At 52.4% G+C, this 18577-nt stretch overlaps 2 protein-coding genes across 3 annotated transcripts in view; one reads left to right on the top strand and one right to left on the bottom strand.

The window, feature by feature from the left end:
• LOC144595043 (interferon-induced very large GTPase 1-like) overlaps positions 1-18577 on the top strand; it is a 271628-nt gene that overhangs the window by 139881 nt on the left and 113170 nt on the right. The gene's annotated exons all lie outside the window — the stretch shown is intronic.
• LOC144595331 (retinol dehydrogenase 11-like) overlaps positions 353-18577 on the bottom strand; it is a 379579-nt gene continuing 361354 nt past the window's right edge. For both annotated transcript variants that reach the window (XM_078402851.1, XM_078402758.1), the window contains exons 2-5: positions 9397-9636; positions 8829-8918; positions 7258-7449; positions 353-1917 (exon numbers count right to left, since the gene is read on the bottom strand). In XM_078402851.1, the coding sequence (XP_078258977.1) occupies positions 1640-1917; positions 7258-7449; positions 8829-8918; positions 9397-9636 (800 nt within the window). In that variant the 3' untranslated portion in view covers positions 353-1639. The remainder of the gene's footprint in view (positions 1918-7257; positions 7450-8828; positions 8919-9396; positions 9637-18577) is intronic.

Here is an 18577-nt window from a genome sequence, read left to right as displayed (position 1 = left end):
ACTCCCCCCACCCACCCCCAGCACCTCTCCCACTACCCCACCCACCCCCATACCTCTCCCACTACCCCACCCACCCCCATCCACCCCAGCACCTCTCCCACTACCCCCACCCACCCCCATACCTCTCCCACTACCCCACCCACCCCCATCCACCCCTGCACCTCTCCCACTACCCCACCCACCCCCACCCACCCCCAGCACCTCTCCCACTACCCACCCCCACCCCCAGCACCTCTCCCACTACCCCCACCCACCCCAGCGCCTCTCCCACTCCCCACACCCACCCAGCATATCTTCCCCATCCCCCATATTACCTCTGCCTCCACCTCTCCCCACCCATCTCCTCTGCCTCAAAGATACAGGGTGTGCCACCACCTGCAGGTTCACCTCACCAAGTCCTAGCACTAACTAAGACTCTATTCCATGGAGCGCAGGAGGATGAGGGGTGATCTTAGTGGTGGATAAAATCATGAGAGGAATAGATAGGTTGAATGCACAGTCTTGTACCAGAGTAGTGGAATCAAGAACCAGGAAGAGCAGTTGGTGGATAAATCCACATTTGATATGTGGGAGAAACAAGGAACTGCAGATGCTGTTTTACAAAAAAAGGCACAAAGTGCTGGAGTAACTCAGCAGGTCAGGCAGCATCTGTGGAGAACATGGATAAGTGACGCTTCACAGAGTGCTGGAGTAACTCAGCGGGCCAGGCAGCATCTGTGGAGAATGTGGATAGGTGATGTTTCACAGAGTGCTGGAGTAACTCAGCGGGTCAGGCAGCATCTGTGGAGAACATGGATGGGTGACGTTTCGGGTTCGGACTCTTCAGACTGAAGATAGATCAGTTTTAACAAGGGTCCTGACCTGAACTGTCACCTATCCCTTTTCTCCAGTGGTGCTGCCTGACCCGCTGAGTTACTCCAGCACTCTGTGCCTTTTCCTGACATGTGGGAGTTGTTTTAAAGACCAGCTGACCAAGGACGGCAACGTAAGGCAACTGTGGATGACCAAAGAGGTTGGAAATTTGGTCAAATAGTGCAAGCAAGTTTAGGAGGTTGGAATCAGCCAGGTTCTTTCAGGAATATCAAGAACTGAGGAAAGAACTAGCAGGCGATTGGAAGGGCCAAAAGCTTTGGCCTTGGTGAGGCAGAGTAAAGAAAATCTATAGTTTATATTTGTAGTTTATACCTACATTAAAAACAAGAGTGAATCTGGGATAATGTAGGACAGCACAAGGATAAAGGAGGTCATCTGCTTGGTCTGGGGAAGTCGGCGAGGTACTAAACCAATACTTTGCATCTGTTTTCACCAAGGAGAAGGACATGGAGAACAGTGAGATCAGTGTTGGGAATGCTAATATACACGGCCGTGTGAGATTAATATACACGGTCAGTGTGAGATTAATATACACGGTCAGTGTGAGATTAATATACACGGTCAGTGTGAGATTAAGGGGGAGGACATTCTACGGCTGTTGAAGGGCCGGGAGCAGAGCAAGGACGCCCGTTGGCTGAGCAGTAAAGTAAGTGCTAATCACAGTTCAACAGGCAGTTTAAAAAGAGCGCCAAAAGGAAGTAGTAGTCAATTTGAAAAGTCCGGGAGCAGAGCAAGGACGCCCGTTGGCTGAGCAGTAAAGTAAGTGCTAATCACAGTTCAACAGGCAGTTTAAGTGAGAAGTCAGGTAAATTGGACAATCAGGCAATTTAAATTGGTGATATAAGCAAGGCTCACAAAAGGGTGCAGCCCTGTTCAGGTGCAGCCCAGTGAGGGAAGTGCGAGTCTTTGGCTGCGAGTCTTCGGCTGCGAGTCTTCGGCTGCGAGTCTTCGGCTGCGAGTCTTCGGCTGCGAGTCTTCGGCTGCGAGTCTTCGGCTGCGAGTCTTCGGCTGCGAGTCTTCGGCTGCGAGTCTTCGGCGAGGAGGCTGAGGTGAGGAGGATACCATTGTTTTAAGCCAGAGCTGGTTATAGGCACAAGGTGATGGCGGAAAAGTTGGTGCGGTGTGTTTCCTGCAGGATGTGGGAAGACGGGGACGTCGCGGGAGCTTCTGGGAGCTACACCTGCAAGAACTGTGTCCAGGTGCAGCTCCTGAAGGGACGTGTGGTGGAGTTGGAGAGGCAGTTGGATGACCTCAGGGCCATCCGGGAATGCGAGAGTTTCCTCGACAGGACCTATTGTGAGGCTGTCACGCCAAGGGTCCAGGTCGAGCGAAGGTGGGAGACTGTTTCAGGGAGGAGTGGACGTGGACTACAGGAGACCCCAGTGGCTGTGCCTATTGCAAATAGGTATACCCTCTTGGGAACTGTCGGGGCAGAAGACGTTTCCAGTCCGAGTGGCGGACCTGTTGGCAAGGATACACGACAGGGGAGACCGAAGTCTGGAAGAGCCGTAGTGGTCGGTGACTCCATAGTCCGAGGGACGGACAGAAGATTCTGTGGCAGCAGGAGGGACTTGAGGATGGTCTGTTGCCTCCCTGGTGCCAGGGTTCAACACATCACAGACCGGCTTCAGAAAATCCTGGCGAGGGAAGGCGATCAACCTGAAGTCGTTGTGCACGTGGGCACGAATGACGTCGGGCGGAAGAGGAAGGAGGTGCTACAGCGGGAGTTTAGAGAGTTGGGAAAAACGCTGAGAAGTAGGACGTCGAAGGTAGTTATCTCTGGACTGCTACCGGTACCTCGTGCTGGTGAGGCCAGGAACAGAGAGATAGAGGGTATGAATTTATGGCTGAGGGACTGGTGCAGAGAGCAGGGATTTAGATTTCTGGACCACTGGGATCTCTTCTGGGCTAGGGGTGACTTGTACAAAAGGGACGGGTTGCATCTTAACAGCAGGGGGACAAACATTCTGGCAGGCAGGTTTGCTAGTGTGACACCTGTGGCTTTAAACTAAGTAGTGGGGGGGAGGGGTTAACAAATTGTGAATATGAAGATGAGGTAAAAGGGAATACAGGAGATATTGCAAAAGACTCTCGGAAGAATGGGAACAGAAGTTCTAGAGCGGAAAAGAAATTAAGGGCAGGGCCAATTGTGAACGATGTGAGAGGGGAGGTAAATACAGAAGTTAAAGTGTTGTACTTAAATGCGCGTAGTATAAAAAATAAAGTGGATGAGCTTGAGGCTCAGTTAGTCATGGGCAAGTATGATGTTGTAGGGATCACTGAGACATGGCTACAAGAGGACCAGGGCTGGGAACTGAATATTCAGGGGTACACAACGTATAGAAAAGACAGACAGGTGGGCAGAGGGGGTGGGGTTGCTCTGATGGTAAGGAATGATATTCATTCCCTTGCAAGGGGTGACATAGAATCAGGAGATGTTGAATCAGTATGGATAGAAATGAGAAATTGTAAGGGTAAAAAGACCCTAATGGGAGTTATCTATAGGCCCCCAAACAGTAGCCTCGACTTAGGGTGCAAGTTAAATCAGGAGATAAAATTGGCGTGTCAAAAATGTAATGTTACGGTGGTTATGGGAGATTTCAACATGCAGGTAGACTGGGAAAATCAGGTTGGAAATGGACCCCAGGAAAGAGAGTTTGTAGAGTGCCTTCGAGATGGATTCTTAGAACAGCTTGTACTGGAGCCTACCAGGGAGAAGGCAATTCTGGATTTAGTGTTGTGTAATGATCCTGATCTGATAAGGGGACTAGAGGTAAAAGAGCCATTAGGAGGCAGTGATCACAACATGATAAGTTTTACTCTGCAAATGGAAAGGCAGAAGGGAAAATCGGAAGTGTCGGTATTACAGTATAGCAAAGGGGATTACAGAGGCATGAGGCGGGAGCTGGTCAAAATTGATTGGAAGGAGGCCCTAGCAGGGAAGACGGTAGAACAGCAATGGCAGGTATTCCTGGGAATAATGCAGAGGTTGCAGGATCAATTTATTCCAAAGAGGTGGAAAGACTCTAAGGGGAGTAAGAGACACCTGTGGCTGACAAGGGAAGTCAGGGACAGCATAAAAATTAAGGAGAGGAAGTATAACATAGCAAAGAAGAGTGGGAAGACAGAGGATTGGGACTCTTTTAAAGAGCAACAAAAGTTAACTAAAAAGGCAATACGAGGAGAAAAGATGAGGTACGAGGGTAAACTAGCCAATAATATAAAGGAGGATAGCAAAAGTTTTTTTAGGTACGTGAAGAGGAAAAAAATAGTCAAGGCAAATGTGGGTCCCTTGAAGACAGAAGCAGGGGAATTTATTATGGGGAACAAAGAAATGGCAGACGAGTTAAACCGTTACTTTGGATCTGTCTTCACTGAGGAAGATACACACAATCTCCCAAATGTTCTAGGGGCTGGAGAACCTAGGGTGATGGAGGAACTGAAGGAAATCCACATTAGGCAGGAAATGGTTTTGGGTAGACTGATGGGACTGAAGGCTGATAAATCCCCAGGGCCTGATGGTCTGCATCCCAGAGTACTTAAGGAGGTGGCTCTAGAAATAGTGGAAGCATTGGAGATCATTTTTCAATGTTCTATAGATTCAGGATCAGTTCCTGTGGATTGGAGAATAGCAAATGTTATCCCACTTTTTAAGAAAGGAGGGAGAGAGAAAACGGGTAATTATAGACCAGTTAGTCTGACATCAGTGGTGGGGAAAATGCTGGAGTCAATTATAAAAGACGAAATTGCTGAGCATTTGGATAGCAGTAACGGGATCGTTCCGAGTCAGCATGGATTTACGAAGGGGAAATCATGCTTGACAAATCTACTGGAATTTTTTGAGGATGTAACTAGGAAAATTGACAAGGGAGAGTCAGTGGATGTGGTGTACCTCGACTTTCAGAAAGCCTTCGACAAGGTCCCACATAGGAGATTAGTGGGCAAAATTAGGGCACATGGTATTGGGGGTAGGGTACTGACATGGATAGAAAATTGGTTAACAGACAGAAAGCAAAGAGTGGGGATAAATGGGTCCCTTTCGGAATGGCAGGCAGTGACCAGTGGGGTACCGCAAGGTTCGGTGCTGGGACCCCAGCTATTTACGATATACATTAATGACTTAGACGAAGGGATTAAAAGTACCATTAGCAAATTTGCAGATGATACTAAGTTGGGGGGTAGTGTGAATTGTGAGGAAGATGCAATAAGGCTGCAGGGTGACCTGGACAGGTTGTGTGAGTGGGCGGATACATGGCAGATGCAGTTTAATGTAGATAAGTGCGAGGTTATTCACTTTGGAAGTAAGAATAGAAAGGCAGATTATTATCTGAATGGTGTCAAGTTAGGAGGAGGGGGAGTTCAACGAGATCTGGGTGTCCTAGTGCATCAGTCAATGAAAGGAAGCATGCAGGTTCAGCAGGCAGTGAAGAAAGCCAATGGAATGTTGGCCTTCGTAACAAGAGGAGTTGAGTATAGGAGCAAAGAGGTCCTTCTACAGTTGTACCGGGCCCTGGTGAGACCGCACCTGGAGTACTGTGTGCAGTTTTGGTCTCCAAATTTGAGGAAGGATATTCTTGCTATGGAGGGCGTGCAGCGTAGGTTCACTAGATTAATTCCCGGAATGGCGGGACTGTCGTATGTTGAAAGGCTGGAGCGATTGGGCTTGTATACACTGGAATTTAGAAGGATGAGGGGGGATCTTATTGAAACATATAAGATAATTAGGGGATTGGACACATTAGAGGCAGATAACATGTTCCCAATGTTGGGGGAGTCCAGAACAAGGGGCCACAGTTTGAGAATAAGGGGTAGGCCATTTAGAACGGAGATGAGGAAGAACTTTTTCAGTCAGAGGGTGGTGAAGGTGTGGAATTCTCTGCCTCAGAAGGCAGTGGAGGCCAGTTCGTTGGATGCTTTCAAGAGAGAGCTGGATAGAGCTCTTAAGGATAGCGGAGTGAGGGGGTATGGGGAGAAGGCAGGAACGGGGTACTGATTGATAGTGATCAGCCATGATCGCATTGAATGGCGGTGCTGGCTCGAAGGGCTGAATGGCCTACTCCTGCACCTATTGTCTATTGTCTATTGTCTATTAATGTTGATAAATCCCCTGGACTGATGGGATCTATCGCAGGTTAATGAGGGAGGCCAGAGAGGAGATTGCGGGAGGCTTGACAAAGATCTTTGTGCCTTCTCTAGCCACAGGCAAAGACCGGGAGGACTGAGGAATGGCCAATGTTGTGCAGTTATTTTGGAAAGTTGAATCTCAGGGATTAAGGGCCGTGAGCCTCACGTCAATGGTTGGGAAACTATTGGAGAGCATTCTGCAGGATGGGATTTACTCCCATTTGGAAGAGAATGGGTTAACCGCGGACAGTCAGCGTGGCTTTGTACATTGTACTTTGCACTGTGCTGGGACCTCTGCTGTTTGTCATATATAAATAAGTTGATTGTAAATGTAGATGGGTTATCATATCATATCATATATATACAGCCGGAAACAGGCCTTTTCGGCCCTCCAAGTCCGTGCCGCCCAGTGATCCCCGTACATTAACACTATCCTACACCCACTAGGGACAATTTTTACATTTACCCAGCCAATTAACCTACAAACCTGTACGTCTTTGGAGTGTGGGAGGAAACCGAAGATCTCGGAGAAAACCCACGCAGGTCACGGGGAGAACGTACAAACTCCTTACAGTGCAGCACCCGTAGTCAGGATCGAACCTGAGTCTCCGGCGCTGCATTCGCTGTAAAGCAGCAACTCTACTGCTGCGCTACCGTGCCGCCCACCTGGTTAGTAAGTTTGCAAATGACACCAAGATCTGTGACCCCAGCAATCCTGGTGACATCTGCAAACTTACCAGTCAACCCATCAACATTTACATCCAAGTTATTTATATGTATTGCAAACAGCAGAGGTCCTACTGCAGATCCCTGTGGAACTCCACTGGTCACCGACCTCCAGCCTGAAGATTGCCCTTCCACCACAAGCCTCTGCCTTCTTGATCTGGATCAGCCCACCATGGGGACATTCCCCAACTGAAATCCATGGACTGCCCCCCACACCCCCCTGAACCCGACCCCTATGCCTCCTGACCCCCGCCCCTTGACCCTGACCCAGCCCCACCCCTGACCCCTGTGGCCCTGCCCCACCTCTGACCCCCATGACTGCCCCACCCCTGACCCCCGTAACCCAGCCCCACCCCTGACCCCCGTGACCCTACCCCACCTCTGACCCCCATGAAGACCCCATGACCCTACCCCACCCTTGACCCTGCCCCACCCCTGACCCCCATGACTCTACCCCACCTCTGACCCCCATGACCCGGCCCCCACCCCTGCCTCGTGACCCAGCCCCACCCCATGCCCCATCCCTGCTGGTACCGGTGTGCTGGAGCTGGGCGGCCAGCTCGTGGGTGAAGAGCACGTTCATCAGCTTGGTGTTGTTGTAGAGCTGGTCGTAGCTGGCAGTGCCCACGTCCTCGCCCCGCATCTGCCGCAGATTCACCTCCCCTCGCCGGTGGTTCATGGAGGACACGTTGATGATCCGAGCTGCCGGAGACTTCTTCACCAGGTCTGCCCGCCACAGGGGGAGATTTATTGTTCATTGTTTAGTTTATTGGCACGTGTACCGAGGTGCAGCAAAAAGCTTTTAGTTGTGTGCTCTCCAGTCAGCGGAAATACAATACATGATTACAATCAAGCTGTCCACAGTGTACAGATACAGGGTAAAGGGAATAACATTTAGTGCAAGATAAAGTCCGATTAAAGATAGTCCGAGGGTCTCCAATGAGGCAGCTGGGAGATCAGGACCGCTCTCTAGTTGGTGATAGGATGGCGATGGGCCCTGAATCTGGAGGTGTGCGTTTTCTCACAACAACATTTAAAGGGAATTTGGACAGGTACATGGTGGGGTGGGGGGGGGGGGGGGGGGTGACGGTGGGGTGGGGGGGGGGGGTGACGGTGGGGTGGGGGGGGTGACAGTGGGGGGAAAGGTGACGGTGGGGGGGTGACGGTGGGGGGGAGGGTGATGGTGGGGGGGTGACGGTGGTGGGGGGGTGACGGGGGGGAGGGTGATGGTGGGGGGGGGTGACCGTGGGGGGGAGGGTGATGGTGGGGGGGTGACGGTGGTGGGGGGGTGACGGGGGGGAGGGTGATGGTGGGGGTGGTGACCGTGGGGGGGAGGGTGATGGTGGGGCTGGGTGACGGTGGTGGGGGGGTGATGGTGGGGGGGTGACGGTGGGGGGGAGGGTGATGGTGGGGGGGTGACGGTGGGGGGGAGGGTGATGGTGGGGGGGGGGGTGACGGTGGGGGGGGGGGTGACGGTGGGGGGGGGGGGTGACGGTGGGGGGGAGGGTGATGGTGGGGGGGGTGACGGTGGTGGGGAGGGTGATGGTGGGGGGGTGACGGTGGTGGGGGGGTGACGGTGAGGGGGGTGGCGGTGGGGGGGTGACGGTGGGGGGGAGGGTGATGGTGGGGGGGGTGACGGTGGGGGGATGGGGGGGCTGACGGTGGGGGGGTGGGGGGGGTGACGGTGGGGGGGAGGGTGATGGTGGGGGGGTGACGGTGGTGGGGGGGTGATGGTGGGGGGGTGGTGACGGTGGGGGGGTGATGGTGGGGGGGAGGGTGATGGTGGGGGGGTGACGGTGGGGGGGGGGTGACGGTGGTGGGGGGGTGATGGTGGGGGGGAGGGTGATGGTGGGGGGGTGATGGTGGGGGGGGTGACGGTGGGGGGGTGGGTGGGGGTGGGGTGACGGTGGGGGTGGGGTGACGGTGGTGGGAGGGTGGGGGGGTGATGGTGGGGGGATGACGGTGGTGGGGGGGTGACGGTGGGGGGAGGGTGACGGTGGGGGGGGTGACGGTGGTGGGGGGTGATGGTGGGGGGGAGGGTGATGGTGGGGGGGTGATGGTGGGGGGGGTGACGGTGGGGGGGGGGGGGGGGGGGGGTCACTCACCCAGCAGCAGGTTTGTCAGCAGGAAGGGGCCCAGGTAGTTGGTGGCGATGGTCAGCTCCAGACCCTCTGCAGTGACCGCTGGCTGCAGCCCTGGTGGTGACACGGCTCCAAGTCAGTGGCCCCCCCGGCATCCTCTCCCCCCCGTCCACTCCCCCCCCCTCGTCCCCGTCCCCTGCCACCCCCTCCTCAAAGCATCCCCTCCCCCTCATCCCTCCCCGGCATCTCCTCCCCCCCACTGCCCCTCACTCCATGCTCTCCCACCCATTCCTGTCCAACTTCCTCACCCCAGCCCCATCATTCCCTTGACCCAGCACCTCCCTCACCCCCATCCCTCCCTCCCTCCCCTCAGCATCTCCCTGTCCCTCCCTCTCTCCCCTCTCTGTCTCTCCCTCCCTCCCCTCCCTGTCCCTCCCTCCCTCCCCTCCCTGTCCCTCCCCTCTCTGTCCCTCCATCCCTCTCTCAGCTCCTCTTTCCTTTGCCCCACTACCTTCCCCACCCCTTCCTTTGCTCAGTCCCCCATGCTGCCCCCCTGCCCCGCAGTGTGTGCCGGGGAGGGGCGTGTTGTTACCAGAGGCGGCAGCGTTGTTGACCAGGATGTCCAGCCGCTGCTCCTCCTCTCTGAGCCGCTGGGCGAATGCCCGCACCGAGCGCATGGAGCTGGTGTCCAGCAGGCGGAGGTGGACCTGCCCGTTCCCCGTGCGGCGGCGGATCTCACGCTCGGCTCTCCGTCCCCGCTCCTCACTGCGGCACGCCAGGATCACCCGCGCACCCCTACGGGCAAGGTCCTGGGCGATGTGGAGCCCGATCCCTGGCCACAGACAACACCAAGGGTCAATGTACCAGCCTTGACCCCCACTATCCCCCACCCCGACCCCACCCCCTCCACCCACCCTAATCTCCACCCACCCCAATCCCTGGGCACAGACAACACCAAGGGTCAATGTACCAGCCTTGACCACCCCCGACCCTGTCCCCCCGAGCCCCATCCCCCCGACCCCACCCCCCCTCCACCCACCCCAATCTAAACCCACCCTGTTCCCTGGGCACACACAGCATCCCTCGTCACCAAGGGTCAATGTACCAACCTTGACCTGCCCGACCCCTGACCACCCCCTACTCCCACCCCCCTAAGCCCCCCCCCCCGACTCCCGCCCCCCCAACCCCCACCCCGAACCTCCCCCACCCACCCCAATCTCCACCCACCCCGACCCCTGGGCACACACAACACTGTGTGTTGTGGTCATTGGGGTGGTCAATGCACCAGCCTTGACCACCCCCGACCCCCACCCACCCCGATCCCCCCTGACCCCAATCCCCTCTGACCCCGACCCCCCACCCCTCTCCAATCTCCACCCACCCCGATCCCTGGGCACACACAACACCCCTGGTCACCGAGGGTCAACGTACCAGCCTTATCATCATCATACTGTATTAGCCAAGTATGTTTTGCAACATACGAGGAATTTCATTTGCGGAACAGTCATACCAATAGAAAGCACATTAAACAAACCAGAGAACATTAACACAAACTTTAAAAACACACTAAAAATTACCAAAAAAGACGGAAAGGCACAGACCGTATGCGAGGCTGCCATTGCTCACGGCGCCACCTGGTGGTATAATGGCATAGATCAGCCATGATTGGATGGTGGAGTAGACTTGATGGGCCGAATGGCCTAGTACTGCTCCTATCACATGAACATGAACTTTCCCAATATAGACCAGGACTGTCTTAGGGTGAATGTGTTCAGGAAAGATTCCTCAGGAGATATGTGGAGGGTTCCACATGGGAGAGAGCAAAGCAGAAGAAAGTCAAGAATCTTTTACTGTCATATGTCTCCATACGGAACAATGACATTCTTACTTGCAGCAGCACAACAGATATGTAAACATGTGTAGGATGCAACTGCAGATGCCGGTTTAAACCGAGGATAGACACAAAAAGCTGGAGTAACAAAAACAATGTCCCATGTAGTTTGGAAACTTAGTTTGTAGTGTTTAATAATCTAATGATAGACACAAAATGCAGGAGTGATTCAGCGGGTCAGACGGCATCTCTGGAGAAAAGGAATAGGTGATGTTTCTGGTTGAAACTCTTCTTCATAATCTAAAGGTTCTCTTGGGAAATTAGGAGGGACAAGTGTAGAAGTGATTGTCGGCTGGCCGTTTGGACCAGTGACCACTGTTCCTGTGGCATTAAAATCATTATCGATAAAGACAGGGCAGGCCCACAAATTCAAATCCTTAATTGTGGCAAGGCCAACTTTGATGGTATCAGACAGGAACTTGCTGAAGTTAATTGGAGTTGGTTGTTTGCAAGCAAAGGAACGTCTGGAAAGTGGGATGGTTTTAAGAGTGTGATGACAAGAGGTCAGGGCAGGCATGTTCCTGTTAGAGTGAAGGCCAAGGGAGGTGGGCGTAAGGAAGCCTGGACTGATTAGTACGGGTGTTAGGGGTTATGGGGAGAAGGCAGGAGAATGGGGTTAGGAGGGAGAGATAGATCAGCCATGATTGAATGGCAGAGGAGACTTAATGGACTGAATGTCCTAATTCTACCCCTATTTCTTATGACCTAATGATGCCGAGAGAAATTGTGGCTCTGGTCAGGAAAAAGAATGAGGCATGGGGCACATATCGGCAGCTGGGATCATGTGTATCTCTGGAGGAGTTTAGGGAGCTGAGGAGTAAACTTAAGAAGGAAATCAGGAGATGTTTTGAAAGATGCTTTATTATCACGTGTGACAGGTCAATGTGAGATTCTTTGTTTTGTATGCAGAAGGTACATGAATCATCATTAGACATGGGTGAGGTGCCAGGAGACTGGAGGGTGGCTAATGTTGTGTCTCGTTTTAAGAAGGGCTGCAAGGCAAAGCCTGGGAACTGTAGACCAGTGAGTCTAACATCTGTGATTGGTACGTTACAGGAGAGTATTCTGAGGGATAAGATATACATACATTTAGGAATCAGGGACAGTTTCTTCCCAGCTGTATCAGGCAACTGAATCATCCCACCACAACCAGAGCGCAGCCCTGAGCTACTATCTACCTCATTGGTGACCCTTGGACTATCTTTGATTGGACATTACTGGCTTTACCTTGCACTAAACGTTATTCCCTTATCATGTATCTCTACACTGTAAATGACTCGATTGTAATCATGTATTGTCTTTCCGCTGACTGGATAACTCGCAACAAAAGCTTTTCACTGTACCTCGGTACACGTGACAATAAACTAAACTGAAACTGAACTGAGAGCTGATTAGAGATAGTCATAGAATCATACAGTGTGGAAACAGGTCCTTCGGCCCAATTTGTCCACACCGGCCAACATGTCCCATCTACACTAGTCCCACCTGCCTGCCTTTGGCCCATATCTCTCCAAACATGTCCTATCCATGTACCTGTCTATGTCAGCATGGTTTTGTATGTGGGAGGTCGTGTCTCATGAATCTGATTGAGTTTTTGAAGAAATAACAAAAAGGTTGATGAGGGCACAGCTGTAGATGTTGGAAGAAAAGGTTGCTTTTCAGACTGGAGACCTGTGATTAGTGGTGTGCCTCAGGGATCGGTGCTGGGCCCATTGCTGTTTGTCATCTATGTCACAGATTTTGTTGAGAATGTACAAGGCATGATTAGTGAGTTTGCAGATGACACTAAAGTGGGTGGCATTGTACATAGCGAAGATGGTTTTCAAACATTACAAGATATTGATCAGTTGGGCAAGTGGGTGGAGGATGGCGGCGGCGGTGCCCATAGCAGCTGCGGCTTACCTGCGGTCCATTTGTCTTTGTGCTTTGTTGTTTTTTTTGTCTTGAGTGTAGATGTGATGTCGTGTTCTTGTGGTTGTGTACTATGGGGGGGAGCTGTAAAATTGTAAATTTGTCCCTTCCGAACGGAGACCCGACCTTTGTTTTCTGGGTGTTGTCTCCGTTCCTGCTGCGGCCTACCATCGACCCAACTCCTGGAGCTGGCGGCCAGGGACCGGACTCACAATCACCGGAGCCGGCCGTCCTCGGAGGCTGCGGGAGCGGCTGCGACTCGCCATAGGCTCGGGCCGCGTGGATGCCGACATCGGGAGCTCCAGCAGCAGCAGCGTGTTCGCCAGCCCCGGATCGCGGGGCTTGGGTCGGCCCGCTGCGGACATTTCACCGTCCGGCACAGGCCTGCAACCACAACAGCCTGACCGCGGGAGAAGACGGCAGGGGAAGGGAAAAGACATTCTGGCCTTCCATCACAGTGAGGAGAGGACTGAGGGAGACTCACTGTGATGGATGTTTCTTTTTTTGTGTGTTGGTTGGGGTTGTGTAATTTGCCTATGTTAATGCTTTTATTGTGCAATTTGCCTATTTTAATGCTTTTAAAGGCAGCATCTCTGTAGAGAAGGAATGGGTGATGTATTGGGTCGAAACATCTTCCATTTGTTCTCTCGAGAGATGCTGCCTGTCCCACTGAGTTACTCCAGCATTTTGTGTCTATCCCTGAAAGAAGGCTTTTGGTACATTGGTCTTCTTTAGTCAGGCTATCAAGTATTGTAGTTGGCATGTTATGTTGCAGCTGTTCAAGACATTAGTGAGGCCGCACCTGGAGTATTGCGTTCAGTTTTGGTCATCCTGTTATAGGAAGGATGTCGTCGAGCTGGAAAGAAGAAGCAGAGAAGATTTATGTGGATATTGCCAGGACTTGAGGGCCCGAGCAGGTAATGGTTGGGAATTATAGGAACAGGTTGGGCAGGCTTGGACTTTATTCCTTGGAGTGCAGGAGGCCGAGGAGTGATCTTTTCATGAGAGGAATAGATAGAGTGAATGCACAGTCTTTTACCCAAGAATCAAAAACTAGAGGACAGAGGTTTAAGCTGAGAGGGGAAAGGTTTAATAAGACACTTGGACAATGTTTAGAAGGGTATGCACCCCTCTCAACCCTTCCGAATTTGGCGGAAAGTTTCTGCTTTCTTATTTTATTTCCGCCATTCCGATTTCGCCTCACATTTTCCCGCAAAACTTTTTGTAATTGCAATTTGTCAATTCGGCTGCCAGAGGTCGCTAGGGGTTCCGCGAGAAATCCCCCCAATTTGGAAGTCTCCCCTAAAATGTGGTACCCAGGCTGGGCAGGGCAGCCAATCTCGACCTCATCGGGACTTCCATGGCCGATCGGTGGGTTGAATTTGCAACCTGCGGCCGAGGCTGTGGAACTCCAGCCCAGCTGGAGCCAGCACATCTATCCCCATGGCCGACTTCCTTGGCCAGCTGGATAAACCAGCAAAGCTCTGGAACCAAGAGTGCCAGAAAATCAGTGGTGGAACTGTAATGAGTAAATATTAAATTTAAGTGCAAGATTATATAACTATATTAATTAATTAAGACGGGGTTAAAATATAAAACAGCAGAAAAGCCAATTACCACCTTTTGGGGCTGATTATCAATTAATGTGTGAATTTACTTCAACAAGTACTTCCATATGCTTAGTCGAGTCGCATATATCAACTCTTTCTTCATAACATAGTCATACATTTTATGACCATTGTTCTTTTATTCAATACCAAGAGAATTGGGATGTGTAAGGAAAAAGCAAAGTAGAAAAAACAAAACAAATTTTTCTTTTTGTTGCAAAACGTATCTCTGTTCAATAACCTTTCTATAAATAGCAGAATATACTCATGATAGGCCTGACATTGTACATGTAGTCCAAGAACTAGACTGTTGGAAATAATAGTCGTTTTTCACACATGAATGTAGCACACGCGTATGTGCATTTGGCGTGCATACTTTTTTTTGCTGAAAGGTTGCATTACGCACCATATTATGAATTTTGATGTAAAACTCTGAGATGGCATTCAGGTGCCACTGCTGGCGGGCCGACCATGGGTCAGACACTTTCGAAAAAGCAAAATTCAATGGTTTGTGGTCCGTAAAGGCCACAAATGGGCGGCCTTCTAGAAAATACCTAAAGTGGCGGACAGCTAAATAGAGAGCCAGAAGCTCTCGGTCAAAGGCGCTATACTTCAGCTCAGCCGGATTAAGCTGTCGGCTGAAAAACGCCAAGGGCTGCCAACTGCCATCTACCTGCTGTTCCAAAACCCCTCCCACCGCCACGTCCGACGCATCGACCGTCAGGGCCGTGGGGGCGGAGGCGCTCGGGTTGACGAGCATGGTGGCATCTGCCAGAGCCACTTTAGCTGCCTCAAAGGCCGTCTCAGCGGCCGCGGACCACTCTAACTCGACAGGTTGGCCTGCTAGACACTGGAAGAGCGGACGCATGACCCGTGCCGCTGCCGGTACGAACCTATGGTAGAAATTCACCATGCCCACGAACTCCTGCAACCCCTTTACTGTGGTGGGTCACGGGAAGGCCCGGACAGCCTCCACTTTTTCGGGCAAAGGAGTGGCGCCGGCAGAGGTGATCCGGTGTCCTAAGAAATCGATAGAGTGGAGGCCAAATTGACACTTGTAGGGGTGGATGATGAGCCCGTGGTCTTGAAACCGCCGGAACACGGTCCGCAAATGGACCAGGTGTTCCTGCTCCGAGCGACTGGCGACCAGGATATCATCCAAATAAATGAAAACAAAAGACAAATCCCGACCAACACGGTCCATAAGCCGCTGGAAAGCCTGTGCCGCGTTCTTCAAACCGAAAGGCATACACAACCATTCGAACAACCCGAACGGAGTGATTGTGGCAGTCTTTGGTATGTCTTCTGGACGCCAGGAATCTGGTGGTAGCCCCGCACCAAATCAATTTTGGAGAATACCAAGGCACCTTCCAGCCTAGACAAGAAGTCCTGGATGTGCGGTATGGGGTAGCGGTCTGCCGTGGTGACGGCGTTAAAGCGTCGGTAATCTCCACATGGTCTCCACCCCCCAGATGCTTTGGAGACCATATGCAATGGAGAGGCCCACGGGCTGTCGGACCGACGGACAATGCCCATTCGTTCTATCTTATGGAATTCTTCACGCGCCACCACCAGTTTGTCCGGTGGCAACCTCCGGGCCTGAGCGAAAACGGGGGGCCCCTCGGTGGGAATGTGATTGACAACGCCGTGCCGGGCAGAAGGGGCGTCGAAACGCTGAACGAGCAGCTCTGGAAACTCAGCCAGGACCGCAGCATACGGGTCGGAGGCCGCGACAACGGCCTGGACAGTCGGGCTGGGCGGGGTGGCAGGTGGTGGAGCAGCGGGCTCATCGCTGCTAGCGGAGGGTCGAAGGCCTTTACCTCGGACATCGGGAACTAGTGAAAAGGCCCAGAGGAAATCTGCGCCCAGGATCGCCTGATCGACTTCCGCGACGATAAACGACCATTCGTACGTGCGGGTGCCGAAAGCCAGAGACATTGCCCACGTACCATACGTGCGGATGGGGCTACCGTTAACCGGGATGAGGGTAGGCCCTCTGTTACCCGATCGGGCTTCGAGGTCGGTCGGCGGCACGATGCTGACTATGGCTCCCGTGTCGACCAACAATTCTGTGTCCGTGAATCGATCTCGGACGTAGAGGCGTCGGTTCTGGCCAATCGCAACCGCCTCTATGTACGATCGGCCGAGGCATTTCCCGAGAAGGTGCAAGGTGAGCGGCAGTTGTGGACTTCTCCACCCCATCGCAGATGACAATAACACCAGCCGCGCTTGTGCGGATCTTTTTGGCGGGGTTTTGAAGAAATGGCGGGAGTCGCGGCGCCATCTTGGTGCCGCTGCGGGCTGCCTAATGGTGCCGAGACCCTGTTGATCGATCTGTGTTTTTTCGATTTGGACGCCATGAGCGCTTCGGCTTTCTCCGCATATGCCACGGGGTCCTTAAAAGAACAATCCGTGAGCATAAGCCTAACATCTTCTGGAAGGTGCTCTCGGAATGCCTGCTCGAACACGAGGCAATCCTTGTGCTCACCTGCCAGCGCCAACATTTCGACCATGAGGGCGGACGGCAGCCGATCTCCGAGATCCGGCAGGTGCATAAGCCTCTCAGCTCGATCATGCCTACTGAATCCGAAGGTTCGAAGCAAGAGTACCTTCAGCGGCTCGTACTTGCCGTCTGCAGGAGGGGAGGTGATGAACTGTATCACCCGCGCGGACGTCTCAGGCGGTAGAGCGCTGACCAGGTAATAATACTTTGTCTCGTCCACCGAGATGTTTCTCAGGTGGAACTGAGCTTCAGCATGGGCAAACCAAAGTTGTGGTTGATGCGCCCAAAACGGAGGAAGATGAACTCTGACCGCGTTTAGCTGCGGTACGCCGGGCGTTAGAACCAAAGCAGGGGCGTCTTGTCCCTCCATGGTAGATGATCGTCTAGATCACGTCGGGGTCACCAAAATGGCGAGTCTGGAGGCTTGTACTTTGTTAAAGAAGTTTATTGCGGCAGCAATATTCAATTACAAAGGATAACAAACGAGATTACAGACAACCATTAACTCAAACTGTTCACATCGAAGTTCTCCTCCCACTGCCTGGTTTTGGGCCCCAAAACCACCACGTGACCTTGCTGGCCAATCAGCGGGTTCGACTCTCAGGACCAATCCTATGGTCGCACCACCATGTGACCTTGCTGGCCAATCCGATGGTTCGACTCTCAGGACCAATCCCTATGGTCGCTACACCGTAACAGGAGTAATAACTCCCAGAGCTTCCATCCTGTCGAGCTCTGCCTTAACCTGGTCTCGCATGGCGACTGGAACGCATTGAACAGGGCGGACCACGGGTCTCACATCCGGGTCAATAGTAATTGAATATGTGACAGGCAGCCTGTCCAGTTCGTCGCTGAAGAGATCCTTGTAGTCCACGAGGATACGTCGTCTGGCGCAAGCTGATGCACGGCCTTGCCGAATGAAACCAGTCCCATGTCGATACATGCATCAATGCCAAGGAGAGGCACGACTGTGCGATCAATGATGGAGAATTGCAAATTGTACGATTGTGCCGCGAGGTGGCACTGTAGCTTCACCACTCCAAGAGGAAGCACTTCGTTCCCCCCGTATGCTGGGAGGGTTGCGTCGCATGTTTTTAATTCATCAGCTCTGCGAAGCTTTGAAAACTCGGCATGAGATATGACATTGCACGCCGCACCTGTGTCTATCTTCACAACAACTGGCACGTTGTTTATCTTTAATGTGACCATGGGATCTTTGTGTTTAATTAACTGGCCCCGGACAGAGTGTGTATTGAGGCGAACTCCATCCACTGAAGGCATACTCTCTGGAGTTTACAGTATCACTATCAGATAAGTCGTGTGAAGGCTCTGGGTGTATCGAATGTACAGCTTGTTTTGTCTCAATCGTATTGGAACTTCTGCAGCATTTCCAGAAATGATTTCTCCGTTTGCACCCATGACAAATCTGTCCAAAAGCCGGGCAGTTCTCCTGTTTGGCTATATGAGAGTAACCACAATTAGTGCAATCACTAACAAAACTTATGCCAGACCCAGCTAGGCTGGGTTGTGTCACTTTGAACGGTCGACGTTCCTTTCTGATATACGGTCCTGTCGAGTCAATGCAGTAAACAGGCTGAGACACGGCACTCAAAGTGTTTGCGTGGACATCTGTCAATTCATAAATCCGACATGTGCTGATCACTTTAGCTAGAGTCAGATCGCAATCACGCAGAAGGTCCCTTCTCAATTTGTCATTAGTGATACCACACACCAGCCTGTCTAGTGAGTTCATCACAGAGGTCACCAAATCTGCAACTCGACGTGGCGTGTTTCAAAGAGTTTATATAGGCTTCAGCCGGCTCACCCAGTTTCTGGGCACATGCAAAGCATTTGTGCCGTT

Source organism: Rhinoraja longicauda, chromosome 1 (assembly GCF_053455715.1).
Source record: "Rhinoraja longicauda isolate Sanriku21f chromosome 1, sRhiLon1.1, whole genome shotgun sequence".
Lineage (NCBI taxonomy): Eukaryota > Metazoa > Chordata > Chondrichthyes > Rajiformes > Arhynchobatidae > Rhinoraja > Rhinoraja longicauda.
The sequence above is the reverse complement of the archived record's forward strand: the minus strand, read 5'-3'. Positions and strand labels throughout refer to the sequence as shown.